Source organism: Saccopteryx bilineata, chromosome 2, assembly GCF_036850765.1.
Source record: "Saccopteryx bilineata isolate mSacBil1 chromosome 2, mSacBil1_pri_phased_curated, whole genome shotgun sequence".
Taxonomy (NCBI): domain Eukaryota; kingdom Metazoa; phylum Chordata; class Mammalia; order Chiroptera; family Emballonuridae; genus Saccopteryx; species Saccopteryx bilineata.
The window spans coordinates 250,468,514-250,493,982 of NC_089491.1; the positions used below are offsets into that span (position 1 = coordinate 250,468,514).

At 41.2% G+C, this 25,469-nt stretch overlaps 1 protein-coding gene and 1 pseudogene across 3 annotated transcripts in view; both read right to left on the reverse strand.

The window, feature by feature from the left end:
* SPECC1L (sperm antigen with calponin homology and coiled-coil domains 1 like) overlaps nucleotides 1–25,469 on the reverse strand; it is a 142,762-nt gene that overhangs the window by 104,840 nt on the left and 12,453 nt on the right. For 2 of the 3 annotated variants that reach the window (XM_066260034.1, XM_066260035.1), the window contains one exon: nucleotides 2,934–3,123. In XM_066260034.1, coding sequence (XP_066116131.1) covers nucleotides 2,934–3,086 — 153 coding nt within the window. In that variant the 5' untranslated portion in view covers nucleotides 3,087–3,123. Of the gene's footprint in view, nucleotides 1–539; nucleotides 632–2,933; nucleotides 3,124–25,469 lie in introns of those variants that run through there. The other variant, XM_066260036.1, reaches the window with a different exon arrangement.
* Nucleotides 20,167–20,266, reverse strand: LOC136327964 (U6 spliceosomal RNA; annotated as a pseudogene).

The following is a 25,469-nucleotide window of genomic DNA, read 5'->3' on the forward strand; positions in this document are numbered from 1 at the left end:
CATACACGTGGGTGTCCACAAGAGAGGATGAGTAAATGTGTGTGGTGTTTAAATAATTAAAAGCCAAACGCTTCATTCATCTGGTTCATCATCAATGTTCCATCACAGTTACAGGAGTTCAAGTTGTGGGGAGGTATCTATATGCTAGAGAACCACAGTGAAATATGAAAACTTAGAAAAATAAAGTAACACTTCAGTTTGTGAGTCTCTAAGTCTTTTTAGTTTTTTCAATTTTTCTGTTTATTGTCAGTTTTCTTTGTTTCTTCTGTGTCTTATTTCAATTTCTATTTAAGACTTTTTTCTCTTCTCTTGAGTAAAAGCAATTGCTCCAGTCCAGGTAAAATGTTACCAGGTATCTTCATCTCTTCTACAACCTTCCCTACACACACACACACACACACACACACACACACACACACACACAGAACTTCCTTAAACAAACCAGTCAACATAGCAGAGCCAAAGCTCTGGACAGCTGGCATGTATGTGCTGGCACACAGCAGGTATTCAGCTCAGCTTTACAATGAAAAAGTACTCACTGTTCAATACCAAACTACTAGCAACTCTGGATCCAAGCTTCAGATCTGACACGCCTGCACAGTGCACACTCCATTGTAAACCTTCAAAGACACTGCCTGCCACTGATAAGGAAGCAACAGAAGGAAGGCAGTAGTGTAAATCCAAAGCCAATGTTTCAACCTGTTCTTCCAGTCGCGTAAATAACAGGTCAAACAGGCATTCCACTCCAAAGACAGCCCAGAAACTGAGTAAACCAGTTAGATCAGAAAATGTCAGCTATCTTACACGAAAGAGTGGCAGCACTGCCACCAATGAAAAAATTCACGGTGCTGATTAAGACTAATGAAAGTAGGGCAAAGGTCTACTCCTGGTACCATCCCTCAGGCCACAGGATGACACCAGCAGCTCATAAGGGAAGTAGCAAGGAGAAAATCTGGGGGCTCTCCAAGTCCATGGGGTAAGTCTGGGTTCAGTTTCGACAATCCTGGAATAGAAAAACCAGCATTTCCTGCTAGATCTTTCAACACATATAAAGAAATCCCTCACCAGCTGTTCCTCTGAGGTACTTCTAAAAATAATTAAGCCTGATCTATCAAAGCTCTATGCAGACAAAAGACTTTTAAATGGATCATGTTTCAGGTAGTGCTTGGTTTCTTCCTATCAGACTAGTAGAAACACTCTCCAGGTTTTCTCCACCGAGTTAAAATTTCCACTCAAAACACCATATACCTTAAACAAACAAACAAAGAACAAGTGAATTCTGCACTGAGAAAGGTCGGAAGAAGACCATATGAATCTCTGTGCAATGTCGTAAGACTTGACCTGGAGCCATCTTGTCCCCTGGATAGTCCAAACCAACACCGACACTGAGAACACCCAGGGAATACTTACCTACAGGAGTCCATCCTGGGCTAGAGAATAGTTTCTAGAGTGAACCACTAAAAATGCTTCATTTACTAAGCATTTGCTGTGTGCCAGACCCTGTACTAACAACTTTTTTTTAAATTAATTTTTAGAGAGAAAGAGAAGGGGGGAAGGAGGCAAGAGTGAAAGGGGATGAGAGAGAGAAACATTAATTTGTTGTTCCACTTATTTATGCACTCATTGGTTGATTCTTGTATGAGCCATGATGAGGGATCAAACCCACAATCTTGGCACATCAAGATGATGCTCGAACCAACTGAGCTCCCTGGCCAGGGCCACCACTTTTATATATTCACCTCGTTTCATCCTGACCATGGCCCCATGTAGCATATACTAAACCCATATCTGTCTGCTCCTGAAGCCCATGATCTAATGCAGCGATTTCCAGCCTTTTTAATCTCGTGGCACACAAACTAATTACTAAAATTCCACAGTACATCAAACAAAATACTATATTTTTGCCAATCTGACCAAAAAATAGGCATAATTTTGATTCATTCATGCTGGATAGATATTGTTGTATTGGTTGCTGTCATTTTTTTGTTGTTGTTAATTTTTTTTAAAGACTTTATTTATTCAATTTTCAGAGAGAGAGAAAGAGAGAGAAGGGGGAGAGCAAGAAGCATCAACTCCCATACGTGCCTTGACCAGGCAAGCCCAGGGTTTCGAACCAGCGACCTCAGCGTTCCAAGTCGACGCTTTATCCCACTGCACCACCACAGGTCAGGCAGTTGCTGTCATTTTTTTTATTTGACAATCTAAGGGGAAAATGGTCAGTGCCCCTGACTAAACAGTAAAGTATTGCAGGTTTTAAAAATTCTTGCGGCACACAGGTTGAAAATAGCTGATCTAATGAATCACTATCCTATACTAACAAGAACTAAGCCAGCCTAAAAAGGACTATAAAAAAATTTAGGATCATCCGATTATAACTAGAATTAATACTGGATCAGTTGTCAGAAAAAGAATAACAGTTATGGTATATAAGGGAGTATGGTGGGAGTAAAACTCCTGTCTAGGGGTTTCAGGAATGTTACTGGCTGGTCATCCTTTAAGACCTAGTATAAACCATTGACTAGAAACAACATTTTCCTATTTGAAACTGCTTACACTGTTTTCCTGCTCTCCTGGGACATCTGATTTTTTCACACGTATTTTAGTTATTTGCTATGTGACTCACCTCTATCCATTACTCCACAAACTCCTTGAAGGCAGACTCCACCTCTAGCTCACACCAGCACAGAGCCTTGCACGAGGCAGGTGCTCAATGATTTGTTTTACAATAGGCCTACAATTTTATTTCATTCGTAAACACAGACCATACACACCAATTCAGTCCAACAGGCTGTGAAAGCTCTTCAAAGGCTAGTTGTTCCAAGCACCAGTAGAGGGCGAACCCTAAATGATGCTTATTTAATAAATCAAACATCATATTAAGATCCTCACCTCCTAAAAACCCATCACATACTCAAACATAGCCAAATTAATACCTTTGACAAGGATGTTGCTGTTCCAGGTTTTATAAGTTTGCTTCCTGCAGACACTGAAGAGCTGTTTTCAGGTTTAGTTTTTTCTCCTGTTTGTGTTTTGCTTATACCAGACACTTTAGGCGCTGAGCCAACACTCCTGCTTGCTTTCTTCATTCTGGGCTGCCTCTTCGTGATACATTTACAAGCGAATCTGTGGAATGAAATGGTATACTGAGAACAAAACTAAAAGAAAGCTCCTTAGAAATTGATTTTTGAAGAATTTTACCTTGTGATAAATAAAAATGTCTGAAAGCTAGATGTAGCTACAGAAAAGAAAAGTTGAAATATTCTTAGACTTGTTAATGAACGCTATTCAAGAAGGCTTCCTTCTTGAATATTACTAATTTGAAGTTATTTTGTGTATTCTAATTCAGTCAGTAAAAAGAATAACCTAGATCACTAATGAAAATGGCTAAATACAACAGTGTACATTATCTTTAGCATTTAATGAAGCAATAATCATCCTTACGCTTGAGAGTTAGACATTTTTGCAGGTATCTAGGGATGATTATACTTTCCAAATTATTCAGCAAAGTCTTAATTACAAATATTTGTTGTAAAATCCCCACAGTCAGGATCCAAACATATTTCCCCATGCAGCTTTTTTCTTTTTTCCAAGAGGCAGCATCAAAATTCTTTATCAGAACATTTGCCTCCATTTTTGGTACAGAAAATTAAAAAATTCCATACATACATAAGGAATATGACAACAAATCTTATACCCAAGTGCTACATAGCACAGCAGGTCCTATAATGTCATTTCATTATAACATCAATAGAAACTTAACTCTTTTTTTTTTTTTAATTTTAATTTTTTTTTAATTTTTTATTTTATTTCTTCATTTTAGAGAGGAGAGAGAGAATGAGAGACAGAGAGAGAGAGAGGAGAGAGAGACAGGGGGGAGGAGCTGAAAGCATCAACTCCCATATGTGCCTTGACCAGGCAAGCCCAGGGTTTCGAACCGGCGACCTCAGCATTTCCAGGTCGATGCTTTATCCACTGCGCCACCAGAAACTTAACTCGTTAAATTAATTAGCCTGTGATAAAACTGGTTTTGTTATACATCATTTCATCACAGTTTCAAGAACCTATTGACAATGTTAAGTGAGGACTTAACTATATACTTGATTTCACAGCTAAGAGGACTTGGAATAACACTGGCAGGACACAAAGCTGCAGCCAAATACCTTTATTAACTGAGCTAGATAAGCAGTAACTACATTAATATGTTTGGAAAGACACCATGGACTGTTTTTGGTAGAGTAATATATCTAACAAAACAAAGCCTATTTTGAATGCAAGGAGGTTTACGTATAATGATTCTGAGAAACAAAAGGCTATTTTTGTGAAGACTTCTATACACTAATACAAAGAGAGACTCCTTTTGAAAAGAAGATGCTAATTCTAATAGCCTTAATGAGTATTTACCTAGACTGTGCTCTAACACTCCAGATTTATCTTGCCTTGACACAATAAAACTGTACCAACTGGTTTGGTGGCAGGACAGTGAAACAGAGCAAAGGGGGGCTCTGCTCTACCATCTAAGTGATAAGGCCTCAGAGCAAAAGAGCGTATGATTAACATCAATTAAAACAGCAAAACCTCAGACTCTCTTTTCTAGCCTTATTATTCTCTATCCAACTTCCTTGTTATTTCTTATTGAAAATGCTGTATATCTTCAATAGTAACAAATTACCTATCCACTCTTAACCCTTTTGCTTTCCACCTTCCTGTTCCACATGGGTAATCTGCCTATTATAACTGCTCCCACTAGTTCAGCTCTGCCGTCTATTTCCTACACTTTCCCACAGGTCATTGAAAATGACCAAGATAGAGTCAAGTTGCTTCCCACAAAAGGCACAATGTACAGTTATACTGCTCCATGCCAGCCAGTAAGTCTATGCTTTTTCTCACCTATAAAATGAAGGAACTAGACTGGATCCACCATAAACTCAAGGTACTGTAGAAAAATTGTTTAAGAACCTTTCCTTCAGCCTGACCGGGCGGTGGCGCAGGGGATAGAGCATCAGACTGGGATGCGGAAAACCCAGGTTCGAGACCCCGAGGTCGCCAGCTTAAGCGAGGGCTCATCTGGTTTGAGCAAAAAGCTCACCAGCTTGAGCCCAAGCTTGCTGGCTCAAGCAAGGGGTTACTCGGTCTGCTGAAGGCCCGCGGTCAAGGCACGTATGAGAAAGCAATCAATGAACAATTAAGGTGTTGCAATGTGCAACGAAAAACTAATGATTGATGCTTCTCATCTCTCCATTCCTGTCTGTCTGTCCCTGTCTATCCCTCTCTCTGTAAAAAAAACAAAAACAAAAAACCTTTCCTTCAACTTCTCACTTTCCCTTACATTTACATTACCTTTCCTAAGTCTCGTATCTTGTAAATGGCTCCCCAAAGTTTCATTCTTCTCTTGTCCAAATTTCATGCCTGCACTGATTTCTGTAACACCACTCAAACCCTTTACCATTTTCTGCCTGCTCCTCCACTCACTGTCAAATTAACGTTTTCTACACCAGCACTATCCAATAGAACTTATTGCAATGATGAAAATGTTCTATATGTGTCTGTGTTGTCCAATACAGTAGCCACTAGTCACTTGTAGCTATTAAGCACTTAAACTGTGGATAGTTTGACTGAGAAACTAATTTTTAAATGTTATTTAATTTTAATTTATTTAAACTTAGTTATATGGTAGCTATACTGTACAATGTAGTAGACTGTCCCTTTTCTACTGCTAAGAACTACCACTTTCCACTCAATAGCATAACTATAATAAAAAGATAGCAACAAAGGTTGGAAAGGAGATAGGGTGATGGGAACTCTCACATGCTGCTGGTGGGAATATAAAATGGTGCAGCCACTTTGGAAAACAGTCTGGCAATTCCTCAAATGTTTAAACAGTTATCATAATGATCCAGCACACATCTGGTGTAAGGATGTTTTTGGGTAAGATAAACATTTGAAATAATATGCTGAATAAAGCAGACTGTTCTCCCCAAAGTGGGTGGGCCTCATCTAATTTATTGAAGACCTGAATAGGAAAAAAAAAAAAGGCTGAGTAAAATGGAACTCCTCATTGACTGACTACTTGAGTTAGAATGTTGGTCTTTTCCTGCTCTGGACTCCAAATGAAAAATCAGCCTGCCTGACCTCTGGTGGCACAGTGGATAAAGTGTTGACCTGGAACGCTGAGGTCGCCGGTTCAAAACCCTGGGCTTGCCCAGTCAAGGCATATATGGGAGTTGATGCTTCCTGCTCCTCCCCCCTTCTCTCTCTCTTCTCAAACATGAATAAATAATAAAAAATAAAAATAATTAAAAATAAAAAAAGAAAGAAAAATCAGCTCCTTGGGTCTGAAGCCTGCCAACTTTCAGACTGGAACTTATACCATCATCTTTCCAGGGTCTCCAGCTTGCCAACTGCAGATCTTGGGACTCCTAGACCCCATAATCATGTGAGCTAACTCCTTATAATAAATCTCTTGACACATGTGTGTGCATAAACAGGCATAGCTCGTTTTATTGCACTTCACTTTACTTCACAGATGCTGAGTTTTTTTGTTTGTCTGTTTTTACAAACTGAAGGCAAAGCCCTCTACCAGCAAAAAGATTACCATTCACTTTATTATAAACGTCTGGAACTGAACCACAGCAGCTCTGAGGTATGCCAATGTATGTGTGTGTTATACACATAATTGGTTCTGCTTCTCTGGAGAACCCTAATACACTTGGTAGAGCTTAGGACAAAACAATTCCAATTCTCCCCCCATTGCATTCCTGGAAAATTCCATATTGACAAAAAAAAAGTTTTTAAAAATGACTTCTTTATGTAAAATGGAATTAGAGCCTCTAGGCGAAGCCATAAACAGTTTCCCAACCTGCATAAATTATTCAGTAACATATTACAAAGTTATGCAGCTCACAGAAAATGTTTTCGCTTTGCAGAACTGTCACTTGAGTCTAGAATCCATAGCCCTGACCTATTAAATGCCCCCCAATCACTGAGACAACCAAAAAACCAAAACCCAAAACGCTTCCACAATTTTCTAAAACCCCTATTAAGGGCATGGATCCTAAAAAACTATAATCCTATAATTTACTAATAGGTCTTGTCCCTCCCCCCCCCCCCAACCTCACTACCTAGTTAAGAAGAAATTGCTGGCCTAGACCTTCCCTAGAAACCTCCTAGAGTCCCCTGGGCATGAGAGAAATTACATATTAATTTATAGATACCTGCTACTTTTTAATTTTAAATAATTATTTGTTAAGTATGGGCAGAGACACAATTGCTCGCATTTATAGAAATAACCCTGCTTTTAAGAAGGCTCCAGTCTGGGTGGCCAGAACTCACAGCAGGATGTTCCAGGACTCAGGCTCCTCAGGACAGGATTTACTGCTCCAGGAGCTCTGCCTACAGCTAATTACACATCCACAGCCTCACAGGAAGCCTGAGTTTCCTTTACACAGTTGAAGATACCACATAATTAAAGCCCACTGAGGAAAACAAAGAGCCATCTCCTACCTTCCACATACGGTACATAAAATAGTATTTAAAAATCATACCACAGACTTTAAAATGGAAAATATCTTGGAGGCCATTTATAGGAAATCCCACATGCAACATCACTGACAAAAAAATCTTATCACAAGCATCAACTGTTGAAGGATAATGACTACTAAAAGCTTATAAAGCAAATCATTTTCCCAACATTCATTGAATACTTACTTTGTGCTACAGCAAGCCAATGCCAATGCCAATCTCAGAGAAGCTAGTCAGACAAGCCATAAATATGATAAATGCAGGGCCACACAGGAGAGCCATGTTCAAACTCCAGTTCTCTTTTCTTTCTTTTTTTTAATTAATTTATTTATTTTTACAGGGACAGAGAGAGAGTCAGAGAGAGGGATAGATAGGGACAGACAGGAACAGAGAGAAATGAGAAGCATCAATCATCAGTTTTTCACTGCAACACCTTAGTTGTTCATTGATTGCTTTCTCATATGTGCCTTGACCACGGGCCTTCAACAGACCCAGTAACCCCTTGCTCAAGCCAGCGACCTTGGGTCCAAGCCGGTGAGCTTTTTTTTTTTTTGTTCAAGCCAGATGAGCCCACGCTCAAGCTGGAAACCTCGGGGTCTCAAACCTGGGTCCTTCCACATCCCAGTCCGACGCTCTATCCACTACGCCACCGCCTGGTCAGGTCAAACTCCAGTTCTGACATCAAGCTGTGTGACCAAGGGCAAATCTCTCAAATCACTTCTTCACTTCTTATCTTTGCAACTTTGTTTCCTCTCCTGTAAAGAGGAGTCAATAAAACCTAACTTATAGAGTTCTTGTACAAAATAATATATATAAACCAAGAAAAAGAATCCTGACTACTCATTCCAGAAGTTACTCTACCAGGGCTCAAATGTCAGAAAAATGGTGTAACAATCCAAGATCAGGGATGGTAATTGCTTTCAGTGATTCAGAAACTCCACCCTCCCAAACCATCCACCCATAAAAACATACCAATTGAGCGTCAGAAATAATGCCAAAGGACCTCAAGAATTTGTCTTAAATGTCATTATATTGCATCCAGAAGGATTCATCCTGAGTGGAGCACATAGTGTGTCCTAGAAACCATGAGGGAGCTCTGAAGCACCTTCAGCCCTGGCAGAGTCTGGGACAGGAATCCTTGGTGGAACTACAGGGAGGTCTCCAATCCTCCTGCCTATTGTCACGCCAGGATCTTGATTGCTGTCACTCACTACTTTTTCCTTTGAACTCTTCTATTCACCTCCAATTAAAATCATGTTTTCCCTCTATTATATAAAATGTACTGTGTGAAGCCAGTAGCCAAGGCTACCATCACAGCCACCTAACCCATGCAGGTTTGCATTGGATTCGGACAGTCAGTAAAGAAACAACGGAGCCAAAAACTGATGGGCCATCATCTTTAATCCTAGCTTGTACCCGGTGGGCAAGTAAAACACACACTGGGCTCCAAAACCCACTCATTCAGTGCTCACAAAGCTACTGACTTATCCAAGTTTCCTAGGATCAAAGGTTTCTAGCTCACCAGACTTATTCACCTCTGTTCCCCATCTCCTTCCTTCTCCCTGCACAAACTCTGCACAAACTGGCTTCTCACTCAACACTCCACCATCTTGGCTGCTTCTCCTGGTCTCCACGTGGCCTCTCTCTGCTCTCTGCTGTCTCCTCTAATGCTAATCTCAGGAACTAAGAGAGCAAGCTTCCGTTCTGCCCCCATTTTATAGTGTAGAAATCAAAACCTTTAATCCAATATACAAAATAGGGAAGTCTCTAATACAAAGTCACTTATCTGAGGCATGATGGGATTGCACTACCCCACATCAAAAAGGGTGGGAAAGGTTTAGCCCTAAAACCAAGCCCCAGGCTACAAGGATCCTGCCTGCCCACAGCCCACCCCCAATACACATTAATATCACCTGGCTGAAAGGCTTCCCTGTAGGCAGTGCCATCTTTAACAAAGTGAGCATAATATATTTTATCTGCCCAACATACTGCTATTTAAAACTATTTAAATGTAACTGTTATTTGATATTTTTAAATCCACTGTGCTTATTTAAAGAATCAGTAGTTGGGAGACTGCCCCACCATGTCTGACCAAATCTGTATTACAGGGCAAGTTACTTAACCTCCTTGAAACCTCAGTTTCCCCATAAGTAAAACAGGCTGGTAATAATACTACCTGCCTTAAAAGAATGTTGAGAGGATTAAATAAAATAATGAACCTAAAGTGCTTAGAAGGGTGGCATCCCAGAGTAAAGACTGGATAAATGTAAGCTATCGTAATTTATAGAACACACACTGTATGCCCAACTATGACTAATGCCTTATTAAAATAAAAACAGCAACTCGAAAGACTATTTATAATAAGAAATGACTAAAGATTGTCTTTACTTACTACTTACATTAAATTATATACTACGGTGCACAGATGTCAACAAATAATACTTGCTTCTGATTCTTCACACTGAAAATTATATACCAGGAAATAATGAAACTGGTAGGGAGTTCACTAGAACAATAATCAGGAGAGGTAGATTGTAGTCACAGGTCTGCTGTCTATATGACCTTAACCAAGTCATGCTCTGAACCTTGTTTATAAGGTGAGGAGGATGTATTAGAATCTTTCTTTCAGAAATTCAAATTTTCTATTTTATGATTTGTGCTCTCAGAACCAGAAATCAAAACTTCTTTTAAAAAAGGAAAATGCAGCACTGACTGGTTGGCTCAGTGGTAGAGCATTGGCCCAGCATGTGAAAGTCCTGGGTTCGATTCCCGTGCCGGTCAGGGCACACAGGAGAAGCGCCCTCCTGCTTCTCTACCCTTCTCTCTCTACTTTCTCTCTCTCTCTCCCTTCCCCTCCCACAGCCAGGACTCCACTGGAGCAAAGTTGGCCCAGGCACTGAGGATGGCTCCATGGCCTCTGCCTCAAGCACTAGAATGGCTCCAGTTGCAACAGAGCAATGCCCCAGATGGGCAGAGCATCGTGACCTAGTGGGCATGCCGGGTGGATACTGGTCGGGCGGGGAGTCTGTCTCTGTGCCTCCTTGCTTCTCACGTCATAAAAATACAAAAAAAAAAAAAAAGGAAAATGCTTATTAGTTATGATTTTTATACCTATCAATATCATATTAAAAATCCAAAAAGGGTTTTGACCCAACCAATCTAAATACATTTATCTCCTTTATTTCACAAACTCCATATTTAAAATGTAGAAATCATGTTAAAATTGTAAACTAAGAACAGACCTAAAGCACCGAGGAGAAGAAATCACACTGTCAAGGGAAAACTGAAATTTAGCAAATTGTTACAATGGAGTCAGTACGTAAATGCTACTAAATCAATCAAAACCAATAACCAATCTGATAAAAGCACATGTACTAAAAATACCAAACAAAATGTTGAAAACATTCGATAAAAAATGCTTTCATTAAATAAATTATAATGCACTAAACTGATCCTATACTGAATTCCTCAACATATACATGTTTTTAATCTCACTTATTGTGAATAATAACACACAATCAGAAAAATACATTTAAATGTATACATTTTAAAGACAGACTTGGAGTGAAATTTCATTGAAAAAGTCAAGGCTTACTACTCCGAGGAAAAGCCCGAGTGAGACCTGTCATATCAAAAAACAAACAAACAGCCTGACCAGGCGGTGGCACAGTGGATAGAGCATCGGGCTGGGATGCGGAGGACCCAGGTTCGAGGCCCTTAAGTCGCCAGCTTGAGCGCAGGCTCATCTGGTTTGAGCAAAAAAAAAAAAAAAAAAGCTCACCAGCTTGGACCCAAGGTTGCTGGCTCAAGCAAGGGGTTACTCGCTCTGCTGAAGGCCCACGGTCAAGGCACATATGAGAAAGCAATCAATGAACAACTAAGGTGTCGCAACGCGCAACGAGAAACTAATAATTGATGCTTCTCATCTCTCCGTTCCTGTCTGTCTGTCTCTGACTCTGTAAAAAACAAACAAACACAAAACAGTCCATGTGCAAGTGGGCTTGGACTCACAGTGCACAAAACAGAGACAGGAAGGTGAGAGGAGCCCGGGTGAGATGTCTTCAGGTGTGCAATCCTCTGCTTAGTCTGAATCCACACACAAAAGTCCATTACTGCTCAAAATACTTCAATTCTTACTAACTTATATGATAACATAATATTTTCTCATTTTTTTATTTTTTTATTTATTTTTTATTTTTTACAGGGACAGAGAGAGTCAGAGAGAGGATAGATAGGGACAGACAGACAGGAAGGGAGAGAGATGAGAAGCATTAATTATCAGTTTTTTGTTGTGATACTTTAGTTGTTCATTGATTGCTTTCTCATATGTGCCTTGACCGTGGGCCTTCAGCAGACCGAGTAAACCCCTTGCTCGAGCCAGCGACCTTGGGTCCAACCTGGTGAGCTTTTTGCTCAAGCCAGATGAGCCCTCGCTCAAGCTGGTGACCTCGGGGTCTCGAACCTGGATCCTCCGCATCCCAGTCCAACGCTCTATCCACTGCGCCATCGCCTGGTCAGGCAATATATTTTCTCATTTTTAAGACGTTTTACTTCATGCCTAAAATTAGGCATGAAAAATTAGGGTGTGATTATCAACTAATATGCACATATAATATGGTAGTTCTACCTGTTTCCAGAAAGCAATAACGCAAATGACATACTGAGAAAAGATGGCATTTAGATCCACCTCTCCTCCACCTTTACCGCTAGCCCCGTGAAGTTGAAGGAACTTCACCTGTGTCCTCTCCTGATTCTAGGTGTGCACTCTCCTAACCACCTTTATGGTCACAGGAGGAAAAACAAGTTCCTCCATGATTTCCACCCTTTTTCCCTCACAGATACCTCCTTTGTGCCTGGCCACACTGTGAAGGGGCCTGGAGGTGAAATAACATGAGAAAGCCATGCTACCCTACCAGAACCTGATGGACACTACAGGTAGCAATAAGGAGGTAATGGTGAGCCAAGCCAACAGCTCCAAGTAGAAGCACAGAGACAAAGTCAGACTGCACTGGAATGAGACGAAAAGTTGAGTAGGAGATGAAGGATAAAGAACTTTTCAAAAATTTGGCTTTGAGAAAGTGGGAGTCAGAGAGTAGTGAAGAGGTAGAGCCACTTAGTCAATGCTGCTATTGTTTAGACACCAGAGTGAGCTTCTAGAGACTGCCCCCAGCTGGCCAATGGGGAAGGCCTGCACCGCACCATACCGCACCATACCGCACCACACTGCACCACACTCACTGCACCATATCAGCACATTTGAGTCTCGTAATCGCTCTACAGGGCTGGAAAGGAGGAAGAAACTGAGGTCAGCAGCTTGTCCAAAGTCTGAGCTCTTTCTTCTAAACTATAATTATTGATAATAGGATGCTAGAAAAAGGGAATTAATTATCTGCAACAAAAATTCAAAAGCACAACTCTTTTTCCACTGGTTCTGGCCACAGAAAAGTCCACTCATACTAATTTATGATTTTTCTCCAATACTTAACAAGATTTAACACAAGGAAATATTTAGCAACAACTAAAAGCTGCCTGGATTTTTCATACTTAAAACCTTAAGTCTGTTCCCTCTTACTGCTTTTCAAAGAACAAAACACAAAACCTAATCTCATAGCAAGATCTCTACAGATTCATTTCTGGAGATCTCTCATTGTAATACAAGCTGCTGAAAGGTCCTTAAACTACTGACAATACTTAACATTCCACACAAGTGACAAGGCTGGAAAAGGACAGCCTAAAAGAATTTCTGGCTACAGCACACAAATGATTTTTCCAGATTTAGTCCAAAACAAATTGGTTCCCAAAGTTTAAAATCCCAGAATGCAAAAAATTTTGAGTCTCTTCTGACCGATCCTTCCTCAGCCACAGTTTCTGAATATTTATAAAAAGAAAACATTTATTCAGGATACTTGTAAACCATGGTTTTATGCTCAAATTTTTGGCAGGCAGTTATAAACTTGTACAATTATATTCATAAAATTAACTGTCAACCATATTTTTAATTTGATATATTTGTATGCTTATAACTCTGATCTGAAATACAAAATGAAATATTTTCTTTCATACTTCACTAATCACTGAGGTGTATCACTAAAAATCCTTAAAAAATAATAAGCTTAAAATTTTAGATGAGAATTTTTTTTGCTAATGGCACAAAGTAAGTCCTTCCAAACCAAACGTTCAATCCTCCTTTATCCGAGGAGGCGGGTATGACCATCAGGTCCACCATAAAAAGGCTAACCAGAGCCTCCTACAGCTGGCAAAGGCTAGAGCAGCTGTCTGAAGATGTGTAAATCCAAATCCCATGCCATATCACCACAGCTCGCTAACTCCCTGGGTTAACTTTATTTCAAGGGGTGGCCTATATGGTAAGACTACAGAGGGCTTTGGGGGCACTCTGTCTTCAGAGACACTTAAAAATGATGGAGCTGTGTCTTGGCAACTGAGGGAAGGTCTTTGGCCTACAGCATTTCCTCCTCTCTGTCGACACCACCCCTGCCGGCCCTGCTCGGCCTCTCTGTGTTTCTGTGTCGGGGAAGAAGTACAGCTGGACAAGGACCAGAGTCTCTTGATATTCTTCCTGCTCTCTCAACCCTCCTGCACCACGCGGCTTCCCCAGACTCTGAAGCACAAAGCCCACCTGCCACTCCCCTGCCAGGTAATACCTCAGGGCCTACCTCAGACCAAAAGCCTCAGTTCCCAACAGGCTGCCCTCCAGGCCTGGGCCCATCCACTTTACCCACCTAGTATCCCTTTTTACACACAAACAGTCATGCTCTTTCAAATACCCACACTTCTCCTGCAGGGCCCTTTCCCTGAAAGCCCCTTACCATCTTCTTGGCTGACAACTAACTGCTCACACAGCACGTCAAGATTCAGCTTGAATGCCATCTCCTTAGTCCCTGACTCTTCTAGAAAAAGAGTCAGCTCTCCTCTCTGGAACTTGTATCACAGCACTCACCTCACTGCATTTTATCCAGGCAACATGTGGGACATACTTAGGCTAGTCATCTGAAATTCAAATGTAACTGGGCATTCTGTGTTTAGCCCTGGCACCCAGATCCTCAAACTGGGAGAAAAGAAAAGGCAATGGTGAAGGGAGTAACAGAACACAAGAAATAATATACAAAGTGAACCATAACAAAAGGAGATGGGAAGAAGTTTTATGCCATAACCAGCAAGAGTATGAAGCCTGAATCCCCTTGCTTGACATCAGTCCTCCACAAAACCTCCTGACCTACGATTGCAAAAGCACCACTCTCTGGAACTCCCTTCCACACAGCTTAAATTCAGAGCAGCACATCTGTTTCACTTTCATGAAACTAGCCACCCTGTGCCAGTCACTACCTGGTTCATGCAGCTCATTCCAACTGGTGTATTACTCCCCCACTCCAATGTCCATTAACTGGAAACTCCTTCCTCCTTCAAAGCCAATTTCAAAGGACAGGTGCAGCTCAAGCCCCTAGAAGCCCAGCATATGTTTCCCAACACCCAACACCCATATTAACACCTCCCTCCCCTACTCATGAAGCCTCAGCACTTAGATTGTAATTCTTCTAGCACGTACTACACCCTCAGAGGGCAGGGTTTGCAGGCTTCTCCCACAGGCCTCACTTAGAATGCAAATGCTGTATATATGAAGCAACCTAAAACTAATATAAGATTGTATGTCCACTATAATTGAACAGTAAGACATAATTAAAAAAATAGTTCACAGCCTGTTGTAAGACATCCTGTAACAGAGTGGAGAATTTCTATTCACTCATTACTGGTAGAATGAGGATGTAAGAGGGAAAAAGAGGAAACAGTAGAAAGCACTGTCTTCTGAGTTCAAAATGTCCTCCTGGTCCACACTTCCGTATTAAAATGCTGAGACAAACCATATAACTCAATTACACTGATTCCGCTGTTACCAATGTAGGATCAAACTGTGTGTCTTTACTACATGAGTAATGTATTACAAGTTCAAGCAATAAAGCTTAATTTCACATCAGAATCTCAACATAACATAACCAATCAGGTAGTAAAGAATACGTAAAGTAAGTGTTTCTTTCTAATGCTTCATCTAATTTTTAAAAAGTAAAATTTCAGAACACTATTACATGATATTAATAAAATTTGAATTTCAGTAAAAGGTTACTACTATTACAGGTGTATGGTAGTCTACCATACAAACATCACAGCAGCTTGCCCCCAACTTAGCAGATGGGAATCTTTAAAATCTAAGCCTTCAAAACTATTCTTTAGCCTGACCAGGCGGTGGCGCAGTGGATAGAGCGTCGGACTGGGATGCGGAAGTACCCAGGTTCGAGACTCCGAGGTCGCGCGCGGGCTCATCTGGCTTGAGCAAAGAGCTCGCCAGCTTGGACCCAAGGTCGCTGGCTCCAGCAAGGGGTTACTCGGTCTGCTGAAGGCCCACGGTCAAGGCACATGTGAGAAAGCAATCAATGAACAACTAAGAAGTCGCAACGCGCAACGAGAAACTGATGATTGATGCTTCTCATCTCTCTCTGTTCCTGTCTGTCTGTCCCTGTCTATCTCTGCCTCTGTAAAAAAAAACAAAAAACAAACAAACAAACAAAAAAAACTATTCTTTATATTTAAAACATTACCAAAACCCTAGACACATATGCATGTCTCTGAGAATATTGCCTATCTAATCTGATTTACTGACTAAATGAGTACAAGCATACCCTGGAGATACGGCAGATTAGGTTCCAGACCACCACAATAAAGTGAATGTCACAATAAAGCAGGTCACACAAATTTTTTAGTTTCCTGGTGCATATAAATCATGTTTACACTATACTGTACTATTAAGTATACACATTATGTCTAAAAAACAATACATACACCTTAAATGCTATACTGCTAAAATTGCTAACCATCATCTGAGCCTTCAGCTAGTCATATAATCTCTTTGCTGGTGAGAGTTTTGCTTGATGTTGATGGGTGCTGACTGATCAGGGTGCTGGTTGCTGGAGGCTAGGGTGGCACTAGCAATTTCTTAAAATAACAAAACAATAAAATTTGCAATATCTACTGACTCTTCCTTTCACAAATGATTTCTCTGTAGCATGCAATGCTGTTTTATAGTTTTACTCACAGTAGAACTGTTTATTTTTTTTTCAGTAGAATTTTTATTTATTTTTATTTTTTTATTTTTCTGAAGCTGGAAACGGGGAGGCAGTCAGACAGACTCCCGCATGCGCCCGACCAGGATCCACCCAGCACGCCCACCAGGAGGCGATGCTCTGCCCATCCGAGGCGTCGCTCTGTTGCGACCAGAGCCACTCTAGCGCCTGAGGCAGAGGACATGGAGCCATCCCCAGTGCCCGGGCCATCTTTGCTCCAATGGAGCCTCGGCTGTGGGAGGGGAAGAGAGAGACAGAGAGGAAGGAGAGGGGGAGGGGTGGCGAAGAAGATGGGCGTTTCTCCTGTGTGCCCTGGCCGGGAATCAAACCCGGGACTTCCACATGCCAGGCCGACGCTCTACCACTGAGCCAACCGGCCAGGGCCTCAGTAGAACTTTTAAAATTGGAGACCATTCTCTCAAAACCTGCCACTGCTTTATCAAATAAATTTATGTAATATTCTAAATCCTCTGTTGTCATTTCAACAATCTTCACAGACTCTTCACAGGGCACAGATCCCCTCTCAAGACACCCCTTTCTTTGTTCATCCATAAGAAGCAACTCATCTGTTAAAATTCTATCATGAGATTGCCACAATTCAATCACACTTTCCAGCTCCATATCTAATCCTAGTTCTCTTGCTATCTCCACCACATTTGCAGTTATTTCCTCCACTGAAGTCCTGAACCCCTTAAAGTCATCCATGAGGGTTGGAATCAATCTCTTTCAAACTCTAATGTTCATATTACGACCTCTTCCCATGAATAATAACTGTTCTTAATGGCATCTAGAATGGTGAATTCTTTCCAGGTTTTTAATTTACTTTGCCCAGATACATCAGAGAAGTCTCTCTCTATGGCAGCTAGTCTCACAAAAGTGTATTTCTAAATAATAAGACTTGAAGTATCTCACTGCAGAATGGGTGTTATGTTATCAGGCATAAAAATAACATTAATCTCATTGTAAATCTATTTCCATTAGAGTTTTTGGGTCACAGGCATTGTCAATGAGCAATATTTTGAAAGAATCCTTTTTTCTGAGCAGTAAGTCTCAACAGTGGGCTTTAGTCACTAAACTGTTGTAAGCAGATATGCTATCATTCAGGCTTTGTTGTTCCATTTACAGAGCGGAGGCAGAGTAGATCTAGCATAATTCTTTTTTGTGTGTGTGGGAGAGACAGAGAGAGGGACAAGATAGGGACAGACAGACAGGAAGGGAGAGAGATGAGAAACATCAATTCTTCGTTGCGGTTCCTTAGTTGTTTACTGATTGATTTCTCATATGTGCCTTGACCAGGGGGCTACAGCAGACCGAGTGACCCCTTGCTCAAGCCAGCGACCTTGGGCACAAGCTGGTGAGCTTTACTCAAACCAGATGAGCTCGCGCTCAACCTGGCAACCTTGGGGTCTTGAACCTGGTCCTCCACATCCCAGTCCGATGCTCTATCCACTGCACCACCACCTGGTTAAGCCTAGATCTAGCATAATTCTTAAGACCCCTTGGACTGTAGGAATGGTAAATGAGCACTGGCTTAAATTTCAAGTCACCAGCTGTATCAGCGCCTAACAAAAAAGTCAGCTGTCCTTTGAAGCGCTGAAGCCAGGTATTGACCTCTCCTCTGTAGATATGGAAGTCCTAAATGTCATCTTCTTTCAATATAAGGCTGCTTTGTCTACATGGAAAATCTGTTGCTTCGTGTAGCCACCTTCATTAATTATCTTAGCCAGATATGAATAACTTGCTACAGCTTCTAGGTCAGCACTTGCTGCTTCACCTTGCACTTTTATGCTATGAGACAGCTTCTTTCTTTCCTTTAAACCTCATGAGCCAACCTCTACTGGCTTCAGACTTTTCTTTTGCAGTTTTCTCACCTCTCTCAACAATCACAGAATTAAAGAGTGAGGGCTTTGTTCTGAATTAGGCTTTGGTATAAGGCAGCGGTTCTCAACCTGTGGGTCGCGACCCCGGCGGGGGTCGAACCACCAAAACACAGGGGTCGCCTAAAGCCATCGGAAAATACATATTTCTGATGGCTTTAGCCGCTGAGAAGCCACGCTACCGTCTGCAGCAGTGTTATTCAGCTTGAATGGACGTGCGTTCCAAACTGAATGCCTGCGGTCATGCGCAGATGTGATTGCATCATCCGTCCAAGGCCTAAGGGGGGAGGGGGAGACACGCTCCACAGTCCATAGCAGCGCATTACATGTGTCCGGCGCTTGCTGACGTCATCAGTGGGCGGGTGCAGGAAGCACCGGAGGACAGAAGCCTAGGAGGCGGAGAGGCAAGAGGCAGAGAGCCAAGAGAGCCTGCGAGACAGCCTGCTGGTGTAAAAAAGGTTAATAATGTAAAAACAGTACACACACCATACACACAATATTGTGTAAGTGTAAGGTGCTTTGTATGTAATCATTACACAGTACACAAAGCAGCTTACACTTACACAAAGCATCATACATTTACACAGTGTGAACTACATCAGTCTTATACTATAAGAGACCACTATAAGATATAGTTCACACTGTTCCCCAATGTATAATTATCTCCCATATCTCCCACTATTTTCCCATATTCTGAATGAGGAAACTGCTGAAATCAGCGGTTTTTGGCATTGAAGTAAATGAGATGTGGATTCCACCGCAGAAACTGCTGCTTTATAGTGTGAAAGAGCCCTGAAAGAGACCATGCTGTGCAGAAACTGCATTGTATCCTATGACATAGTTCACACTGTTCTATATAGAAAACTTGCCACTAATCTGGAAAAAACAGATCCATTAGTTAAGCAGCTATTTACGGAATGGTAGCCCCAAAACACTAGGTAAGGAGGTCCATTAGTAATAAATATTTCTCAATATATAATTATTGTTTTTGTGATTAATCATTATGTTTAAATTATTTGATTTGTAGCAATGAGAATACATAATGCATATCAGGTATTTACATTCCGAATCATAACTGTAGCAAAATTACAGTTATGAAGTAGCCACCAAAATTATTTTTTGGTTTGGGGTCACTGCAACATGAGGAACTGTATTGCGGGGTCACGGCATTAGAAAGGTTCTGAGAACCACTGGTATAAGGGAATGGTGTGGCTGGTTTGATCTTCTTCTATCCAGACCACCGAGAACTTCCTCCATATCAGCAATAAAGCTCTTTCGCTCTTATTCATATGTTCACTGGAGTTCTTTTAATTCCCTTCAAGAACTTTTCCTTTGCATCACAACTTGGCTGTCATAAGAGGCCTAGCTTTCAGCCTATTTCAGCTTTTGATACACCTGCCTCACTAAGATTAATCGTTTCCAGCTTTTGATTTTAAGGTATATGAAGGAAATACTAGTTAACATATTAGCACAAGTACCCCAGTTATAATAGCTTTGTTTTCATTTCACAGACTGCCTTACATGAGTATTTTTATAGTGAAAAGTCACAATTTTGCTATTGAATTACCACCCACTGTGCTTTGACTCATATTTCTTCTGAGCTAATCAAAGGGTGTGAGGATGCCCACCAGGACACTGTACAAAATATGAAATGCTTCACAAATTTGCATGTAATCCTTGTGCAGGGGTCATGCTGATCTTCATATTGTTCCAATTTTAGCACATGTGCTGCTGAAGCAAGCCATCCAGCTTTTGATTTAAAGTGAAAGACGTAGCCCTAGCGGGTAGCTCAGTTGGTTAGTGTCATCCCAATACACTAAAGTTGCAGGTTTGATCCCCAGTCAGGGCACATACAAGAATTAACCAATGAGCCTGACCAGACAGTTGTGCAGTGTATAGAGTGTCGGACTGAGATGCCGAGGACCTAGGTTTGGGACCCCGAGGTCGCCAGCTTGGACCCAAGGTCACTGGCTTGAGCAAGGGGTTATTCAGTCTGCTGAAGGCCTGCGGTCAAGGCACATATTGAAAAAGCAATCAATGAACAATTAAGGTGTCGCAATGTGCAACGAAAAACTAATGATTGATGCTTCTCATCTCTCCATTCCTGTCTGTCTGTCCCTGTCTATCTCTCTCTCTGATTCTCTCTCTGTCTCTGTAAAAAAAGAAAAAGGAAAAAAAAAAAGAATTAACCAAAGAAAGCATATATAAGTAGAACAAATCGATGTTTCTATCTCCCTCCCTCCCCTCTCTAAAATCATTAAAAAAAAAAAGGATTCTAAGGAAATAAAAGCAAAGCAAGTGAGACAAGTGAGACTCTTCCTTTCACTTGAACTCTCAAAGACCATTGCAGTGTTATTAACTGGCCTAATCTCAACATTGTTGTCCCTTGGGGATAGGAAGGCCCAAAGAAAAGGAGAGAAACAGGGAACAGCTGGTTGGTGGAGCAGTCAGACCACACAAACTTATCAATTGAGTTCACCATCTTACATGGGTGCAGTTTGTGACACCCTGAAAACAATTACAAGAGTAATATCAAAGATCATAGATTACCATAACAAATATAGTAATAAAATTTGTAAAAAATGCAATACTGCAAAGCACAATAAAATGTGGTATGTCTGTAATTTGAGTATTTTAGCTTAAAAAACAGCCATCCCTTATAAGGACTTCAAAACAAAATCAACAGCTTTTTAAAAAGAGGACAGTGGGCCTGACCAGGCAGTGGCGCAGTGGATAGAGCATCGGACTGGGATGCGGAAGACCCAGGTTCGAGACCCCGAGGTCGCCAGCTTGAGCGTGGGCTCATCTGGTTTGAGCAAAAATTCATCAGCTTGAATCCAAGGTCGCTGGCTCAAGCAAGGGGTTACTTGGTCTGCTGAAGGCCCATGGTCAAGGCACATATGAGAAAGCAATCAATGAATAACTAAGGTGTCGCAATGCACAACGAAAAACTAATGATTGATGCTTCTCATCTCTCTGTTACTGTCTGTCTGTCCCTGTCTATCCCTCATTCTGACTCTCTGTCTCTGTAAAAAAATAAAATAAAATAATAATAATAATAAAATTAAAAAGAGGACAGCATAATTTTTTGCCATTGCACTAAATACAGCACATGATACCAGAAAGCAGGCTTTGAATAGCAAACTGGTACACTTGCTGGCACATACTCATGAATTTACATACCTAGTGGAAAGAACTGATTATTCAGTTATAACTTAGGTTCAATCGCTAGTTCTACCACTTACTAGTTATGTGGCTCTGAGCACATTACTCATCTCCAAATTTCAGTTCTCTCATCAGTAAGTACAAAGAATACCACATAGAACTGCTACAAGAACCCCATCAAGCATACATAAACTAACAAGAATGGAACTCAGTACATAGAAGTACAAGAGCATTGGTGTCCTTTCCTCTTCACAACAACCAGAAAGGCAAATCTCCCTTTATCCTAAACTTTCTATCTCCTCACAGTACTAGCAGAAGAACTATAACACTCTCTGACCATTACAATCCCCAGGGCTTTACCTACTCATGGGTTTAAGCAGAGAAGCTTCAGGGGTTCTTCCAAGCAACCAAAAGTTTAATTGTTCCAGTCTAGTGCGTGCCATCTTCTCCCAATCCTAACCTCCACTGCTCAGGATCACACTGACGTATAATTCAACATGGCCTTCCCTTTACTTCCTCTATTCAGTCAGCTACAAACTTACTTACCTCTGTCCCTAGGTTCATCCCTTTCTCACTTCATTCACTTCCTTCAGTCATTCCCTGGCCTTTCATCTCACTCACTGACTGACAGAGCTCTCCCTGATCTCTTCTGCAGTCTTTCAAGTTGATGCTTTTTAAGATAAGATAATGGTATTGTACTTGTGTTGTTTTTTATAAGACTGTTTATTAGTTAAATTAGAAAATAACAGAAAGAACTCTGGGAAATTCTCAAATACTTGAAAGCTAATACACTTCTAAATAAAACATGAGTCAAAGAAATCAAAAGGGAAATTAGAATATGTTTATAACAAAATGAAAATGAAAATACCGTATCAAAATTTGTAGAGCACCCCTAAAGCACTACTTAACAAGAAATTTATAACTCTAAACACTTATATTAGAAAAGACAAAGGTCTCAAATCAATACCCCTGTTTCTACCTTAAGAAACAAGAAAAAGCCTGACCAGGTGGTGGCGCAGTGGATAGAGCATCGGACTGGGAGTGGAGGACCCAGGTTCGAGACTCCAAGGTCTCCAGCTTGAGCGCGAGCTCATCTGGTTTGAGCAAAGATCACCAGTTTGGACCCAGGGTCGCTGGCTCGAGCAAGGGGTTACTCGGTCTGCTGAAGCCCCACGGTCAAAGCACATATGAGAAAGCAATCAATGAACAACTAAGGTGTCGCAGCGAAAAACTGATTATTGATGTTTCTCATCTCTCTCCCTTCCTGTCTGTCTGTCCCTATCTATCCCTCTCTCTGACTCTCACTTTGTCTCTGTAAAAAAAAAAAAAAAAGTAAAAAAGAAAAAAAGAAACAAGAAAAAGAGCAAATAAAACTCAAGTAAGCGGCCCTGGCCGGTTGGCTCAGCGGTAGAGCGTCGGCCTGGCATGCGGGGGACCTGGGTTCGATTCCCCGCCAGGGCACATAGGAGAGGCGCCCATTTGCTTCTCCACCCCCACCCCTCCTTCCTCTCTGTCTCTCTCTTCCCCTCCCGCAGCCAAGGCTCCATTGGAGCAAGGATGGCCCGGGCACTGGGGATGGCTCCTTGGCCTCTGCCCCAGGCGCTAGAGTGGCTCTGGTTGCGGCAGAGCGACCCCCCTGGTGGGCAAGAGCGTAGCCCCTGGTGGGCGTGCCGGGTGGATCCCGGTCAGGCGCATGCGGGAGTCTGTCTGACTGTCTCTCCCCATTTCCAGCTTCAGAAAAATACAAAAAAAACTCAAAGTAAGCAGAAGAAAGAAAGAAAGATCTGAGCAAAAACCAATAAAACAAAAAAGGGGAAAAAGATTAATTAAACCTAAAGTGGGTTCTTTGAGAAGATCAACAATATTGACTAAGTCTCTAGCCACACATCAGAAAAAGACATAAATTATCAACATCAGGAATGAGAGATAACAATAATACAGATTCTACAGCTATATATAAAAAGATAATAAAAGACTACCATAAACAACTTTATGCCAATAAAATCAACAACTTAGATGAAACAAAATTCCTTGAAAAGCATACTATAAAATTCACTCAAGAAATGACAGATAGCCCAGGCTGGATAGCTCAGTTGGTTAGCACATCGCCTGAAGCTGCTGATTTGATCCACAGTCACGGCATATACAGTAACAGATTGATGTTCCTGTCTCTCTCTCTCTACCTTCCTCTCTCACTAAAATCAATAAATTTTTTAAAAAAGAAGTAACAGATAGCCTAACCTGTGGTGGCACAGTGGATAAAACATTAACCTGAAACAGAGGTCCCAGTTCATAACCCTGGGCTTGCCCAGTCAAGGCACATATGAAAAGCAAGTATGAACTGATACTTCCTACCTATCCCCTCCACCTTTCTCTCTCTCTTTCTCCACTCCCTCTAAAATCAATATATAAAATCTTTTTTAAAAAAGGTAAAATTAAAAGTAAGTATCTGTTACCTAATGAATATAAGTACCTCCCTATATTCATTTACTAAATTGAATTCATAGTTTAAAACTTTCTCATAAAGAAAACTTCAGGGCCCTGCCGGTTGGCTCAGCAGTAGAGTGTCAGTCCAGCATGTGGATGTCCTGGTTGCAATTCCTGGTCAGGACACACAGGAGAGGTAACCATCTGCCTCTCTCACCCCCACCCCCTTCTTTCTCTCTCTTTCTTTCTCTCTCTCTCTCTCTCTCTCTCCTCCTCCTCCTTCTATTCCTCCTCCTCCTCTCATAGCCATAGCTCGACTGATTTGAGTACATAGCCCTGGGTGCTGAGGATGGCTCCATCCAGCCTCCGCCTCAGGCACTAAAATTAGCTCCATTGCAAGCATGGCCCAAAATGGGCATAGCATCGACCTCAGATGGGGGTTGCTGGGTAGATCCTTGTCAGGGTGCATGCAGGAGTCTCTCTATTTCCCCTCCTCTCACTTAAAAATAAATCTTTTTTTCAGGCCCAGGTGTATTCACTAGGGAATTCTAACAAACATTTAAGAGGAAATGAAACAAATTCTACGCAGAATTGAGAACAGAATACTTCCCAACTCATTCTATGAAACCAGCATTACTGATAATAAAACCTGACAAAGATATTACCAAAAAAATAAAACTACAGACCAGTATGTCTCATGCAATCTGGACTGATCTCTATGACTCAAGTCCCAGGTAAGAAACCCTCACCTTCTGTAAACATGGTTATTTCATCTCCCAATTTTTTTCCCAGCTTTACTGAGATATAACTGAAAAAATTATAAGATAGTTTAAGTGTACATCATGGTGCTCAATATATATATACATTGAGAAAAAATGCCACCATCTAGTTAATTTACATATCTATTACTGATTATTTACTTATGAGAACCATCTCTAATTTAAAGGGTCAATTAAGAAGAAGCATATTTTGGAAGGGTACAAGAGCTATCAAAAGTCAAAATTTGATCTGATCGTCCACAAGTTCCAATAAGAAGAAAATTGTGAAAGAAAGCCTCTGGAAGGCTTGCTTCTATGAAGAAATGTGGAAGTTTTGGCTGACAATAAGTTTACTATGTCACCACTGACTGCATGGCAGGTCTGCTCCAAGCGTGTTAATAATAAAATACAGTTCTGAGCTGAAATACATCATTTGATTTACACTGTCTGGATCCAGGAAGACAGGAATCCCAGTTAGACTCTGCTCCTCAGAGGATCTGTGGGGCACTGTGTACAGTTCTAGAATACCAGGAAAGAATCTAATAAGCAGCATATCTCTAGTCCAGTGGGCTCTAGAAACAACTCAAAGAAGT